The sequence below is a fragment of the Pyxicephalus adspersus genome, chromosome 7 (assembly GCF_032062135.1).
Source record: "Pyxicephalus adspersus chromosome 7, UCB_Pads_2.0, whole genome shotgun sequence".
In the NCBI taxonomy this organism is placed as follows: Eukaryota; Metazoa; Chordata; class Amphibia; order Anura; family Pyxicephalidae; genus Pyxicephalus; species Pyxicephalus adspersus.
Genome location: NC_092864.1, coordinates 65,412,487 through 65,428,817, shown reverse-complemented (window position 1 = coordinate 65,428,817; position 16,331 = coordinate 65,412,487). Strand labels below are relative to the sequence as shown.

The window sequence follows — 16,331 nt, the reverse complement described above, 5'->3', positions numbered from 1 at the left end:
AAGTTCAGAAGTCTTACCTTGGACCTCTTCACTCTGATATGGTCAACCCAGAACCAGAATCAAAAACAGTGTCTGCAATTAGCCAATTTATGAGTGTGTACCATCTGTAATGGCTTCTCTATTTTTATTCCACATTCACAATAAAATCTTACAATAAAGCTTTGAATAAATTGGTTATCATATCAGTAGTCAAGCTTTACACTGCATTACCATCAAAATCAAACCATGAGGTACAGGTAGTCCCCGGATTACAATTAGGGACTCTATGTTTGTTCTTAAGTTGAAATTGTATGTAAGTCGGAACAGGTACAATATTTTAATGCAATTAGGACAGATGTTTGTCTCAACATAATATTAGGTAGCGTGGTGTCAGTTACTGTAAAAATATTCAGTATTAGTTAAATACAAACAAAGCAAAAAAATAGGAAACTTTATGGAGTCTAGACATGCATTAACTCCTGGAGCAAGCTGTGCTGTGATATGCAAAAAGAAAACAACTGCATAGTTTGTCTTGGTCATTAATGAGTTACAAGATGTTGCAGAACAGAAAAAGACTTCATCTGCAAGTCATGCGATTTGCCCCCTCCCCCCATCAAGCCTCCGTACTGCACACTAGTGAGCAGGAAAGCCCGTTTGTATCTAGGAGTCATCCAAAGTCCAACTCTTCCAGAGTTTACATTTAATAAAGTGAGGAATGATAGTTCTTTTATATGCCCTAAACAGTTCGCTTTAAGCCATGGGAAACATGGCAAACATAGGAGATAAGATGTTTTGTCAATTAATCCTTGGTCAAAGTTTATGTGTATAATATTTATAAAATAACATGAAAAGTTTACTTCTCTACTGTCTAACCTCTAAATTTGACCCTGAAATGTATTTCATCAGGTAGATTATTTACTAATCTGGCAGCTAGGAATGAACTGGTAGATGTATTTTAGGACTTCTTACTAATTCAGTTTTTATTTTTGTTCTACATCTGTCAGCAAAGGCCCTGAGTTCCCTGGTTACCTTTGGTGCGGGGACCTGCCCAATGTTATATATATGACACAGTAACACATGGCTATGAGGGGTTTCCTGCATTAATATATTATTTCCCTCATATAATAAGTGCTACTAAGAATGATAGTTCAAACCCAAGCAATTCTGCAATGATGTGATACATTCCTAATATACTGTGTCATAAATATAGCATTGGGATTAAATGACAAATAGGAAAGGCGACCCTTGGATAAAAATTTAGCTCTTTCATAATAGAAGAAAACTGTTCCAAAAAAACTGATTTGTACCTAATCTTACTGTTGATTTTTTTTACCTAAATTGTAACTTTTTTCACTTTTAATTGATAGTAATAATTAATACATGTCCACTATTAGTTATATCCTTTGGAGGGGTTTTCCCTAGTAAATGTTAAATATATATATTTATTATTATTTCAGGGTCTTCCTGGTCCACTTGGGCCAGCTGGTTCTGCAGGCCCAGCCGGTGAAAAGGTAACTTAATAATATCAAACCGTAATATTTTACCCTAAATTTGAGAAATGCTGTGACTAATAAAGATTTATTTTAGGGTGAGCCTGGTCCAAGGGGTGTGATGGGTCCAGTTGGGTCACGTGGAACTCCTGTGAGTAAATATTTAAAAAAAAATTTAAAACATTTCCTTGATGCAATGCAGATTTTTTTTACATTGTTTATTTATTAGCTTATTAAGTTTATTTAAGAGAATATTTTAGGACTAGAGATGAAAAAATATTCAGTTTTGAGATTTTATTTTAATAAGGTTGACGTATATAGGGCAAGTAGTTAAACTTTGTTGCTTGATCTGCGGATATTTAATGACAGGTTTTTGTTTACGCTTTAAAACCTGTTTTTATTATTAGAAAAATTGAATTTTTAAAGTTTCCCTCAAAGTTTACATTGCTAAATTCTTATATTATTCTACTACTAAATTACTGATTTTCTGCATTTTTCCACATTGATGCCCAAAAAGGTTGTATAGGAAAAAACTAAAATCAGAATAAATAGGCTAAAAATAAAGATATTTTAGAAACAAGAACTTCCCACCAATATATTTTTAAAATATTTTCTTAAGTAGAAATTTTTCTTCAATTTTCTTAAGCAGGTTTCTACTAATTCTTTTAATTCAGAGACTATTGAAAAGACCAATTTAAGGTATTGTTAATTGGTTGATTCATGCTGTGGGAAGGTATTTAACATTTTAGGTTGTACCTACATGCTTAAAGTCCTTAAGCCATGGCAATGTTGTGCTGAAACAATGGTTTTAGTTAAGGGTAATTAAAAAAATTAAAAAAAAAGTCATCCATTTTAAATCTCAATGGATGCAAACAAATGAGATTAGACCATTAGAGTGTTTCAAATTGGCCAATATGGCAACTTTTTGATTAATTACTTAATTTGATTAACTTAATTAAACTGTAGTTTGTTTTTTATATATACATATATACTACATGTATACTTTTTTTACTAGAAAAATATAAAAAATAAATGTATTCCTTTTTATCTTGTACTATTTTTTACACATTTAATTTCCCTCTTTGTCAGGGCTCTCGAGGCGAAAATGGTCCCACTGGTCCTGTTGGTTTTGCTGGTCCACCGGTATGTACTTTAGTTCTGCATTACATTGTTATTCTCACACATATAATGAAAAAAACAAAACAATAACTTGCTTACATCTGTATTTTATAATGAAAAATGAAGACTTTTTCATTTGAAAAGCCTCAACATGTTCCCTGAGAAAGCCCAATGGGCAAAACGCGTCAGAATTTAGACAATTATCATTCCTACGAATAATAATTAGTCAGGTGGCTTTTGTTTGGTAAACCTGGCATTCTCCTTTGTATATTTGCATAGGAGAGCCAACCCTATATTGCCATTTCAATATATCATTACTGTATATATTGCAATACCTTACTTATATGGCATATAGGCATTCATACCAAAAATATTCTGAAATTTTGCCATTTAAAACCCCAATCTTTTCTCTTTGTCTTTCTTTTATTTTTATACTTTCTTATTATGATTATTATTTTTATAATATTGCTTGCTGACTAATACAGTAATACATATTTTGCATCTCTTTCTTAGGGACCTGATGGCCAGCCTGGTGTGAAAGGAGAACCTGGAGAGCCTGGTCAAAAAGGTGATGCTGGATCTCCCGGTCCTCAAGGTCTTTCTGGATCTCCTGGTCCACATGTAAGTAATATATAGAATGTCAACAAATAAACTAAAATAGCATGCTGTTAACCAATAATATATTTTTTTAATATTTTATACCTTATTCATAGTTATTTTAGACAATAACAAATAAATGCATGTTGTATCTGCTCAATGCAGGTTTAGATACAGGTTTTAAAGCACTTTATGAGCCTCACTGTACGTATCAATACACAATTCTATAATATTTAATAAACTATGCTTATATGCTTATAATTACATTTTAAAATGCATTCAAAATGTTCAGAACTTGGAAATGCTAAAAAGATATTACAATGTAATATCTTTCTAAGATGTTGCAATCTTAAAAAAACTTAGGAAATAGTAAAGTTTAGATTAATGCTTTAGTTTGAGAACAGATAAATATAAACAATACTCTAACAATTTACTTTTTACTTTCAGGGACCTCATGGTGTACCTGGACTAAAGGGTGGTAGAGGAACCCAAGGACCCCCGGTATGTTGAAGTTGTTGTTACTGTAACATTCTTTATTTAATTCTTCAGAAGATAAGGAACAGAAAGTATGATTTCAGTTCAATGAATAGCAAAGTAAAACGTAAAAGTTCATATCTGGTATTACTACTAATTGATACTTTAGAAAAATGTGTTATCAAGATACAGAAATAAAGTTTTAATCAGTCAAAATAGTTTACATCATTGTCTCATACATATTCTCATGTACTGACACAATGATTGTAGTATTGGTTAAGCGATGTAGATATTATTAAAACTGTGTTGGGAAGACAGAGATCATTTTCATTCTAGTAAAATTTTAAAAACCTGTTACTTAACTAAAATCAAACTGCATATTAACAAAAATATTTTTTATTTAAGGGAGCTACAGGATTTCCTGGTTCTGCCGGTAGAGTTGGACCTCCTGGTTCTGCTGTAAGTAATTTGGCAATATTGTCTGCACCTGTCAGCTGTAATGATGTAGAATGCTCTTTAATAAGGATATAAAGGGAAGAGATTGTAAAATAGTAATCAAAAAAGAGAAATATTAGATTTTGAGAAGCTAAGTAGCTTAGGATGAAAGGATATAATAGAAGAAGTTAAGATATTGTATTGTATTATTGCTTGGATGTAGATTCATCGATTTTAGTATGATATAAAGCATTTTATTTTGTTTGTTCAAATGTTTGTATAATTAAAATGAAAAATGATAAAGAGATTGAAACAGAATGCTCTTTAATAGCTCTGGTTATCAATCCACCGTTGCCAAGTTATAATCCTACACATATTTATACATATATTATAGGTAATCATTTATAATAAAAAAAAATCTTTTATAACAACCTGTAAATTGTCTCAGTGATAGATTTGTATCACATTATAGAGGGAAGTAAAAACGTGAGTGAATGTTGTATCTGCATGCACAACACATATTTTTCAGTACTACTGTAGCCATCTATAACTTTACAATGTGACTTATTATTTGGAGCGAGGCTCAATGACTAAAGAAAATTAAAAATAGGAATTAGATTTTTAAAACAGTGGTATTTTTTTAAATAATTTAGGTTCTATTAAGGTATAATTATGAATATATTTGTGTTCATATTAAGTAACTGGACTTTTTTCATTAACAGGGAGCTGTTGGTCCCCCTGGTCCTATTGGTGATCCAGGCAAGGAAGGTCCTCCAGGACTTCGAGGTGACCCTGGAGCACATGGTAGAATTGGAGACAGAGGTCCTGCTGGCCCCTCTGGAAGCCCTGGTGATAAAGGAGACCCTGGAGATGATGGACAGCCAGTAAGATATGTTATAGTTTTAAAGGATTAATTTGAACTACATTTTATATTGTCTTATTAAGTCACAGTGAGCGTTGGCTGTTTTGTTGCCAATGGTGAGTACACACTTGCAATAATTGTCGTTGGAAAGGATTGTGAAAGATCTTTTCCAACGACAAAAAGACTAAACGATGCATAAATGAGCCTTGTACATACAGCACCATTCTGCTCTATGCTGCCTTTCATTAGAATCGCTCCTCCTCTGTCGTCCGTGTGTCTGCCAGGATGGAGGAGGGCTGAATCTCACCAGAAATCGGCCCTGAGGCATTTATTAGACGAGAATCATCTGACGTGTGTACATAGCCTAAGGCTACCTTTTATTTTAAATATCCAAAGCATGTTACAATATTCCTATCAGTTTAGGCTTATTCTTAACCCTAATCAAGTAATATTGTGTTGTTATTTCAGTGTTACTTATCATTATGACTGGTCTAGGTTTAGTTTCTTGTAACTGTTTTGTAATTTTGTTTTGTTTTCTTTTCGATTTGGACCTGTTAAGATATAGCTAAGCATGATAAGAAAAAGTTTGCAAAGGGATAGTTTTTCCTAAAACTTAGTTAAAATAAAAAAATGAAAACTACTTTGATCAAAATAAAATTACCTAATTGGTATTACTATGAACACCATTGGACCACAATGGCTTTCACTACTTGGCTAAAGCCTATAAATCCTGATCTTGTTTCTAAACTTGTGATATGTATATATTTTTGAAACTTGAGAATGTTATATATAGTTGCAATACTGTATGTAATAAATCAACTCTTGTACAAGTTTGTATAACTTATATACTTGACCTTTACATAAAACAATGCACAGTAATCCCTCTTTTTAATGTTATAATTATTTTTAGGGTCCTGATGGTCCCCCAGGTCCAGCTGGAACAACAGGTCAAAGAGGTATAGTTGGTATGCCTGGTCAAAGAGGAGAAAGAGGCATGCCAGGACTTCCAGGTCCAGCTGTGAGTATTTTAGAAGTAGCTGTCATTGTGTTTGAAAGCTACATATGAAGTAGTGGATGAGACCTATTTTAGGCATAACTAATTCCACTGTAAAAGGTGGCATATATTTGCTACAGTTATGCCTGAGAACCAGGGAACACAAATGTAATGAAGTGCATCCCACCAGTCCTTTGGTGTTGTGGCTTCATTTATTATTCTTTTTTTAGATTTTTCATTATTTTCAGAAGGAGAACATTTTCTGCAAGTACAAAACTACATATTGATCTTGTCATAATTGCAATGTCCTTGCCAGTGAGTTACTCTGAAGCATTAAACATAGATAAAGTAAGTGTAGCCACTTTGATTTTATAAAAGCTCTCCAAGACCGGGGAAGGTAGACTATCATGGGAGAACCTGGGTGATCCCTCAAAACCTGAAATGGATTTCTTAAAAATCATTTGCTATTATTTTGCAAATGTTTTCATTCCTTATCAGATCCATTCCAGGTTCTCCCCTGATAATCTATTCTCCAATCTTTGGGGATTTTAATAAATCAGGCCCAGTGTATAGAACCTCTTCCTAAATTGACAGTAAAATATTCTTCCTTTCTTAGAAAAAACATGTTCCCTTGTCCACTGAGAATGAAAAACTTAGTTTGACAAATGTTTATGAAGGTCTTGAATATTCTTAAACAAGTTATTAGGTAATTTCTAAGCAACAAATGTTACCCTCCCCTACTTTATCAAAAAATGTTTTAAATGGTTGATGTTTCTCAATATGGATTATGTTTATATACATAACATTGTCTTTTTAATATATACCGTTTTAGGGATCACCTGGTAAAACCGGCCCTACTGGTTCTTCAGGTGAGAAAGGTCCATCCGGCCCCATTGGTCTTCCAGGTGCTAATGGTCCTGTTGGAGAGCCAGGTGCAGAGGTATAGTATATCTAGTATATAGTTTTATAGTATAGTATATATAGTTTTTTTTTTTCTTGACATCCACATTCCGGAAAAAAAAAAGGTCATCTAGGGTTCTTTTGCTAGTATGCATTATTTACCATATCTAGGAAACAGTTTTCAATAAATTTATTATGTTAACAATATTTTGTGTAAACACTATTCAGAAACTTCAGTTTATATCAATAATCTATATTTTTATTAGGTTAAATTTTATGAAATACAAAATTACAAAATGTTTAAATTTAATTGCCTTAATCCATCAGTGTACTATCAATACCAGCCCAATACCAGTGACCTGCCCCCTTGAGTTTTGCAGTAATCTGTTTCTAAAAGCATTTACTACATAGATATGATTATATTCCTTTAATGACCCAAAGACTTTGAACACATATATTATATCTTAATAAAGATGATTTAGTAAATATGACAGTGTGTCGTTAATATAGTAATAACGTGTATTTTCTAGGGTCCTCCTGGTAATGATGGTGCCCCTGGACGGGATGGAGCTCTTGGAAAACGTGTATGTATGCATTATATGTGTTCTTCATGGGAAAGCATTTGAAAACAAATTTATTTTACCAGCTTTCATCTGTCAAATAAGCAATAAAGTCACAAAAACTAAGTTTCACGTATTATATATATATATAAATATATTTTACTATAATAGAATGTTGAAATGTTAGAACCTCTGATCATGGTGTTGATTTACTAAAGGAGTAGAAGCACTTAGCAAAGTAAATCTTTAGTTTGCAAAGCCTATACTTTTTTGCACAAATCGTGACTATTCTATGGCTTATACAGGCATCAAAGGAACATGGGGTAGGATACTTTGCCCCCAAATAGAAATCTGTAAGAAATTTTTGCTCAACTAAACTCTATCTATAACTAAAATAGGACTAAAGTTAGAATTTAAGAGGTACAATATTGCTTTTTTTATTTGAAACATATTTATAAATACAGGAGTGGCGTTTAGTATATTATTTGGTCAATTCTGACATCCTACAAAACAATAAATCCGCTTTTTATCCTGAAGAAGTAAATGTACAAGTACAAGCAGAATGTGCTTGTATAATCAGAAGTTGCTAATAAAAAAACAAAATTTTAATGATAAAATCATACAGTTTCAAGTTCAAATAGGAGCCTGAAATTTATCTTATCTTTTAAACTTTTTTTTGTAACATTTTTAATGTGTAGGAACAACTTCACACATGCAGGTTAAGCAGATTGAATATATGGTTGTAATCTTGCAGGGTGATCGTGGCGATCCTGGGCCTGAGGGTCTTGCTGGATCTCAAGGTTCTCCGGGAACACCAGGGCCCATAGGTGCACCAGGAGAAGCTGGGCCAAGAGGTGAAACAGTAAGTAATTTTTGTCATATTATGTGCATCTAAAGGTGAAAAACAAGCAAAGCTTGTTCTGTATAATAAAAATTCAAATATTTATAGTTCATTTTGCTTAAACATCAGATATGACAACCTAAACATTTGAATATACACTGGCATTCCACAATACAAAGAATTGTAAAATTATGATTCTGCATGCAGTATCTTGCAAAATATTTATTTCTTTTCTTTCTCTTTGCTAGGGATCTCGTGGTCCCATGGGTCCTCCAGGTAGAGGTGGAAAACGAGGCTTCCCAGTATGTTTTTTTTTGTTAATTTTATGTACTTATTTTTAAATTCTAAAAAACAGACCTAATACTGATATGTGCATCTTAGTTTAAGGCTTTTTATATTTTATTTCTTCATTTAGGGACCCCAAGGACCTCGTGGAGACAAAGGAGACAATGGCGAACGTGGAGAAAGGGGACAAAAGGGACACAGAGGCTTTACTGGTCTGCAAGGTCTTCCTGGCCCACCGGTGAGTATATTATTTTGTATGGACATATTGCTTAATCCAATTAATTAATTAATTGCAATTCAAAACATGTATTCATTAATTTGCTTGCTCCTTCTGGAACCCTTTAGTTCATGACATTATTTCCAGCTACCAGACTTTCAAATTACTATGTGGCACAAATATTAGTTTGACTTGTGGGCAATATGGGTGGAAAACTGGTATGAGAATACAGACTGTTGGAGACAACACAGATGTTTTTTCCACATCTCAATATACACTAGTAGTCATGCTTCCCATACAGTCTAACAGTTCCACTTTGGAAATCTAGCAGCACAACACCAGTGTGTAAAGAAGACCAGTGGACACAAAGTATTGATGGGTAAAATATAGGAAATGGGATTTCATATTGGTTAGAATGACTTTATTTCCAAAAGTTAGTCAGGGAGTAGACTATGTTTTACGGTCTTATACACTGTTATTTAATTGTGTACAATATTATGATAGTTAACGTGAACCCCTTCTCTAATACTACCATTACCTATTTTCCCTAAGATAAAAATATAAAGGCTAAAAAGCATGAACAGTCAAATTGTCACATGCATTAATGAATCCATTTTTTTTATTCTTGAATTGCTATATGTATACAGTTTATTTTTGCAATGTGGAATGTGCTATAGTGTTTTGATGTATGTATTTACGGTTTTAGGGTATCATTGGAGAACAAGGTGCTTCTGGTCTTCCCGGTCCTTTTGGCCCTAGAGTAAGTTCTAAAATGTTTACACTTTGCCTCCTTAGTAAGTATTGACAACTTCTAATTCGCATTCTGAACATATTTAAGATATGATTAAGGAACTAGTGTGCTATATTCTTTAGTTAATAGAGCATAATAAAGCAGTTGCAGAATTATAGGTTTATGAAGTTCAAATAACATACTGAGGTTGCCATTTATGTGCTATCAAAATAGGCAAACTTTACAACCTCTGTATAAATGTGATAATCGATACATACATAATAGGTTTTCAATTTTTTTTTCACTTACAAAGGGTCCACCTGGTCCAGTTGGGCCTCCAGGTAAAGAAGGTAATCAAGGATCAAGTGGACCGATTGGACCACCAGGACCAAGAGGGACTGTTGGTGAAGCTGGACCAGAGGTAATTGTCATTACAAAACCATTATGAATGCACTTTTTCTGTACATACAGTAAATTGTAGTTTACTAAGATGATAATCTCACAAGTTATTGTTTTTATTTAGGGTCCTCCTGGTGATGCTGGTCCACCAGGTCCACCTGGGCCCCCAGGCCTTTTGACAGCCGCCTTGGATGATCTGTTAGGTGGCTATGATGATACTATGCCAGACCCTCTTCCAGAATTTACGGAAGATGAAGCAGCAAGCGATGGGAAAAAGAATGATCCAGGTGTTCAGGCAACTCTAAAATCACTAAGCAGCCAAATAGAGACAATGCGTAGACCTGATGGATCTAAGAAGAATCCAGCACGTACATGTGATGATCTGAAACTCTGTCATCCTTCAAAGAAAAGTGGTAATTATCAACCTGTGTGTAATTTTGTGCACAGTGATATATGTCTTATTTATCTATATTAATCTATGTGTGTGTTTATCATGAAGTTTCTTCTCATACATTGTTTCATACATATTGATATGTTTTAAATGTTTTCTTGCAGGAGAGTACTGGGTAGATCCTAACCAAGGCTGTTCTGAAGATGCCATTAAGGTTTATTGTAATATGGAAACAGGGGAGACTTGCATATCAGCAAATCCTGCCAAGATACCAATTAAGACCTGGTGGACTGGTAAAGGCGGAGATAATTTCAAGCCCATATGGTATGGTGTGGATATGAATAAAGGGGGACAGGTAAGTTGTACGGTGATGTTTTATTACATGACATTAGTGCTGATATGAGAGACAATTTTTGTAGATAAGGGTTATTTAAATATGTTATGTGTAATGTATGCCAATATTTTTGCTTTTTTATTTTTTATTATTATCAAGGTAATGTCATCATACTGTGGTCAGATATATATAAAGGGAACAAACATATGCATTTCTCCATTCTTAAATACAAAAAAAAATTGAATTTTTTAAAGGAAGGAGAATAAAGTATCTGACTTTGACTGGATATCAGCCTCTTGCAGTCCCTGTACAGTAGTAGAGATCAAACTGCTGAAAAGATGGGCTCATCAGTCTTCAACTTCTTTAATATTCACTCTTAATATATAAAAATATATATAACACTCTTAATAATATTCATTATTTTTAGGGGGACCATCAGAAATGAGTGTGTAGATTCAAATTAGAAGAAAATCAAATGCTTAGTAGGTGAAGCATAGAAATTCTGAACAAAACAGGGAAATACATTATTCTTTATAGGAATACAGAGTTATTCCCCTAAAGGAAGGCCTATGTAGTCATCTATATGTCATCAAGCAGAAAAGTTCAATAAAAACTCTCAGAAATCCATAAAAATCCAAGCACAATTGTCCAAAATTAGTTATAAGGATGGTAGTGTCCAGTGATCAACCTTTTGACACCAAATCATCTTGTCCTGTGTTTTGTTTTAATATGTCACAGTGGACTTTAGCAGTGGCTTACCACAAGTTCCTATTATATGTTACTTACATTGCTTTGCATGTAGGAATATAGACTTGTATAGACAGGTGATACCGTATCCAGTTCCCATTTACTGTATAGTGGAGATAAGCAGATTCAGTTTTTCATATAAGCAAGGTATTTTTACAGTTATATAGACCCCCTAATTTTAATCTAGGAGGTAAGGATGAAAACCTGTAAATATTACTTAACTTCAGCATAAAAAAATCCCAGAACTACTTGGTTAGAAATACAAAATTCTTTGGTAGGTTACACAACCTCCTTATATGTATTTCACAAATGTAGCTGTTTGTCTAGAGTTAAGCAGCCATTCTTCTATAGTCACCTATCACATTGGTGAGTACCATTACAATTATTTAATGGAAGCTATACCAGTAATTATGATCTTTGATTGGAGTTTTGTATTCATATTTCAGAGCAGAAGGTTTGGTCTAGTTTGCATTAGAATAGGAACTTGGTATCGCCTATTATTTTTTCTTTTGTTGCTTTTTTAATTTAAAATTCTAGATGACCATCCTTTAAATTTAAAGGTTTCAATGTGTATTTTTTTTCTTTTGCAGTTTTCCTATGGAGAAAGTGATTCACCAAATACAGCTGTTACGCAAATGACCTTTTTGCGTCTCCTGTCAAAAGAGGCTTCACAAAATATAACCTACTATTGTAAAAATACAATTGGATATTTGGATGAGAAAAATCAGAATCTAAAGAAAGCTGTCATTCTCAAAGGTGCTAATGATCTGGATATTCGAGCAGAAGGGAACAGCCGTTTTAGATACACAGTTTTGGAAGACACATGTTCAGTAAGTGCAAACCAGATAAAAAAAACACACACATTAATAGGATATACCATAAACACATTAAAATAACATTTTACATTTCTCTGCTTTTAGAACCTGCATCCTTTAACGATTAATATTCTGTAGAATCACCAATGAGAAAGCTGCTCAATTTAAAAGTAATGCCTTTAATGTTGCAATAGGGGATTACATTTCTAGTGTCTACTATTAATATTGTCGAAGAGAATGTCTATCCAAAAGTGATATATCAGTTATACATTGGGTTTGGTGGGCTGAACCACCCATGACTTTTTGCAGATCTAAGGAAATACAGTAGCCAGACTTCTCTACCATAGTTTGTGACTGTATGTCCTTCTTTTAATGTAAAGATTACAGAGACTGTTGATCTAGGGAACATCTGTTTGCCTCATGGAATCAGGAAGGAATTTGTTTCCCTTGTTAGACCAAATTATACTATGGTTTTTTTTGCCTTCCTCTGGATCAACTATGTCAATGGGGTTTTTTTATCTGGGATATGTTTATTTCCTTAGTGGTTGAACTTAAAGGTCTTATGTCTTTTTTCAACCTGACATACTGTGTAACTATGCCAACATGGAGATTTTGGGGTTCCCAACCATCCTGGAATGGTGGTGGTCAAATTAGGAGGCAAACACTTTCACTGTGTTCTTTTGGGGAGCTTTACATAGCTTTCTGTCTTAAGAAACAAATGGTTGAATGAGGAGATTTGCTCTGAGAAGAGTAATCCTTTTGGACAATTATCACAGGAACAAGTGTTCACAATTAAAGTTTTGCCTTCCTTAAAAAATAAATTTTCCCTTTCTGAAAGCAAGTAAATAAGGGTTAACCTCCCAGTGTGTATACATATACATTTTTATGTATTTGTGTTTATAATTTTTTTTTAAAGATACACTTTAAGGAAAAAGTGTTGCTAACATGAAACTAAGGCCTTACGATCTTTTTCCAATGAATAACATTGACAAGACCAAATTTTACCAGTATTGGTATCTAGAAAAATAATAGCATTTATTACTTAATGATATATAAAAAAACTAATTCTGGTTCACTATTAAAAAGTGAAATGACTGTTTTCCTTGTTTACATTGCAGAAACGCAACAGAAATGTAGGAAAGACTGTCTTTGAATACAGAACACAGAATGTGAAACGCCTACCCATTATCGATATTGCCCCTGTGGACGTTGGTGGAGCAGATCAGGAGTTTGGAGTAGACATTGGGCCAGTTTGCTTTTTGTAAATCACCAAAAGAACTATCTAGAAAATTTAAGTGACTGACGTTATCCTGAGACTCTTGAAAATAATAGCTGGCAACACACCAGCACTGTACATACAGATTTCCACGAGTTGCCATTTTGTTAATTGCCTGGCCTACCACCATATATTTATTTTATTTTACATTTTTTAAACAAATTCAAGAGCAGAAATACTGTAAAAGGACCAATGTTTCTTTAAAGTTTTTATTTTCAGTGTATTCTTTCATAATTAGGAACGATCCAGCATCTAATTGGCAAATGTATAGGCAAATTTTTATGTTTACATCAATGCATGCCCAATATTTTACATTTCAAGATCTTACCTGTCCGGGTCTATAAACGTGTTAAGGCACCATTGTTAAAAGTTTTATTCAGTTTATCGAGCTCTATACTTTACCATGTGCAATTAGGGATAAATAAGCTAAAACACTGACATCCTTGGTAAAAGCCATATGTCATACTTGGGAACCAAATTTTCCAAATGTCCTTATTCTGTAAATATCCTTCCCCAAGGTTTCCATATTGTCCTTTTCATGGTGTCTGTAATTTGGTGAATTGGTTGCTATTGGCATAGGACTTTGGATACTTTAAGTGTGTGCACTTAAACTAGATGTCAATATTTATTATTGTCATATCTGGTTGTGAAATATTTCATGTGGTTACTTCTGCAATTGATCAATCTACACATTTTAAGTATGGACAGATCAGTAATAAATTTACCATTCAATCCAAATTGTTGTAGAAAATACTGTAATAATTAGTTACAAAGCTCCAGAGGTCTCTTGTATTATAGTTTATCTGTAATGAAAGTATATTGAAATGAAAGTCAAAGCACCAAAATAAAATTTAGTGGAGAAACCCATTGCTACATGCAATAAAACTTTTTCACAAATTAAATTGTGAAAGTACCATCATGTGTTCCTTTAAAATCGGGTGCTGCTCTGCTTTCTATTTTAAAACCTGCAGCCTAGATGAAGGGAATATTGTAGAAGTTCAAGCTGGTTACGTGATATAGTAACATGATGGCACTAGGAGGACGTTTGTTCTGCAAAATAAGTAGAAGGCATTGGATAATCCTTTATGGGTGGAAGGAAAGGTGCTGGTGTCACTACAGGTTTCTATCACCCAATATATCTACGCCTGGTCTTTGGTAAGTGATAGGACTGCTACATTTTACTGTAGTGTCATCTCTTCGGTCCATAGGAACTGTTCCCCAGATTTGGAGATTTGAGTACCAACTGCAGAGAATTAATATAAAAGATAGGCCATACTGATTGAGCCATAGTGTTGGTGAAAACATTGCTGTGACTTTCATTTTAATAAAAAGATTTTCAATGTGGTGCAGAATGCAAAAAAAAAAGAAATATTTATATACCAGTTCTAAATACAAGTTTTTTTGTGTTTTTATGTCTATTTTAAGTACACATACCATATTTCTCCAAAAGAAAAAAGATTTAATAACAAACAATTATATCCATCTTTCAAACTGTTATGTACAGCAGAATATTTTTTTTTACCCACAACAAGATGTCAGGTACAAAAGGATTAAACGTTTTATAGCATAAGCTACCTCATCTCGTGATGCTGGGATGCATTTAAAATACGTTTGTTTCTTGTTACATATGAAAAGGTGCTATGCTGTTGTTGTAAAGAGAATGGGGAAAGTCCACATACATGTCTGATGGTGCTAAAAATTCCTTTTGTAAAATCCTGAATAAATAAAGAATGACAGCTGCCCGTAAAGGATATTATTTCATAAAGTTTAGCGCGCTTTTTATGCTCTTTATTAAGTACATGCTATGTACATTTATATAAATATTAGTTTTGCTTTAACTGTATAAGCATGCTTTTTTATTTTTTTTATTTTTCACTTAAATGTAATTTATGCTTCTGTATGAATCTCTGAGGACTGGGACAACAATGCTTTCAGCTGCATTACAGGTAAAAAAAAGGAACCGTTGCCATCAAATCTCACTAAAAGCTAACAATGTATAATTTCAATTCTTATCATTAAAAAAAGCTCCTATTATTACTGAGTGTGGAATTGCTAAAAGTATATTTCTATAAATTCCACAAATATTGGACTTTGATAGCTTTCTGTCACATATATAGCCTTGAATGTATTGTGGGGGAGGGTGGGAAAAGCAGTATGGAGATTTTATAATTGAATTATGTGAAAATATCCTCTTGGATCACCCATAATGAAATCTTCTAGGTTTAGAATGTGATATCGACTTTTATATCAAAGGTGGCTTTAAAATGCATAAACTCATTGAGGTCCTATACTAAACGAGTGAAGCATGTTCACTTTCCAAATTGAATGTCCATGTTGCTTAGTGAATTAAGTGAAGCCAAATTCCCTTTTAGTTAAAAATGTCCTTGTAATTGATTGCTTATTCCAAGTGAACCTAGGTTTTCATCATTCAGAATTTTAAGGAAATACTTGAGATTGTCAAGTGAACAAGCTACGATTCATTAGTAAATTACCCCGTCTTGGTAACTTTGTGCTTTACTAAATTAAAACATCACCTGATTCTTCAAGTGTCCATGGAAATGTCCATTATAATTGTCATCTCATTAGGCAAAATATTGGCATTTATTATAGGCTTTAGCTTTTCAACTGCTCCATGCATCTTCACTCCTAAAACAATTTGGACATTACAGGTAGTTCCCGAGTTAAAGACATCCGACATATGAGCGGCTCCTAGATATGAACAGGGCTTCCCTGCTCACTCGTGTGCAGGATGGAGGCTTGATGGGGGGAGGGGCGATTTGCATGACTTGCAGAAGAAATCTTTTGCTGAACACAGGTTGATCTTAGGGGAGAGAGCTCTTTCTGCAACCTCTCAGCTTGCTCCACAATTTGATAAATGTCTGAGCT

The 16,331-nt window shown here is 33.5% G+C and overlaps 1 protein-coding gene across 1 annotated transcript in view; it reads left to right on the top strand.

Moving 5' to 3' along the window:
- COL5A2 (collagen type V alpha 2 chain) overlaps window positions 1–15,187 on the top strand; it is a 100,345-nt gene extending 85,158 nt beyond the window's left edge. The window contains exons 36-54 of the mRNA XM_072418799.1: window positions 1,437–1,490; window positions 1,567–1,620; window positions 2,559–2,612; window positions 3,102–3,209; window positions 3,633–3,686; window positions 4,065–4,118; window positions 4,817–4,978; window positions 5,867–5,974; window positions 6,783–6,890; window positions 7,381–7,434; window positions 8,165–8,272; window positions 8,500–8,553; window positions 8,667–8,774; window positions 9,460–9,513; window positions 9,797–9,904; window positions 10,007–10,295; window positions 10,438–10,628; window positions 11,945–12,184; window positions 13,288–15,187. Of these exons, the coding sequence (XP_072274900.1) occupies window positions 1,437–1,490; window positions 1,567–1,620; window positions 2,559–2,612; window positions 3,102–3,209; window positions 3,633–3,686; window positions 4,065–4,118; window positions 4,817–4,978; window positions 5,867–5,974; window positions 6,783–6,890; window positions 7,381–7,434; window positions 8,165–8,272; window positions 8,500–8,553; window positions 8,667–8,774; window positions 9,460–9,513; window positions 9,797–9,904; window positions 10,007–10,295; window positions 10,438–10,628; window positions 11,945–12,184; window positions 13,288–13,434 (2,109 nt within the window). The 3' untranslated portion in view covers window positions 13,435–15,187. The remainder of the gene's footprint in view (window positions 1–1,436; window positions 1,491–1,566; window positions 1,621–2,558; window positions 2,613–3,101; window positions 3,210–3,632; window positions 3,687–4,064; window positions 4,119–4,816; window positions 4,979–5,866; window positions 5,975–6,782; window positions 6,891–7,380; window positions 7,435–8,164; window positions 8,273–8,499; window positions 8,554–8,666; window positions 8,775–9,459; window positions 9,514–9,796; window positions 9,905–10,006; window positions 10,296–10,437; window positions 10,629–11,944; window positions 12,185–13,287) is intronic.
- Window positions 15,188–16,331: the final 1,144 nt, after the last annotated feature.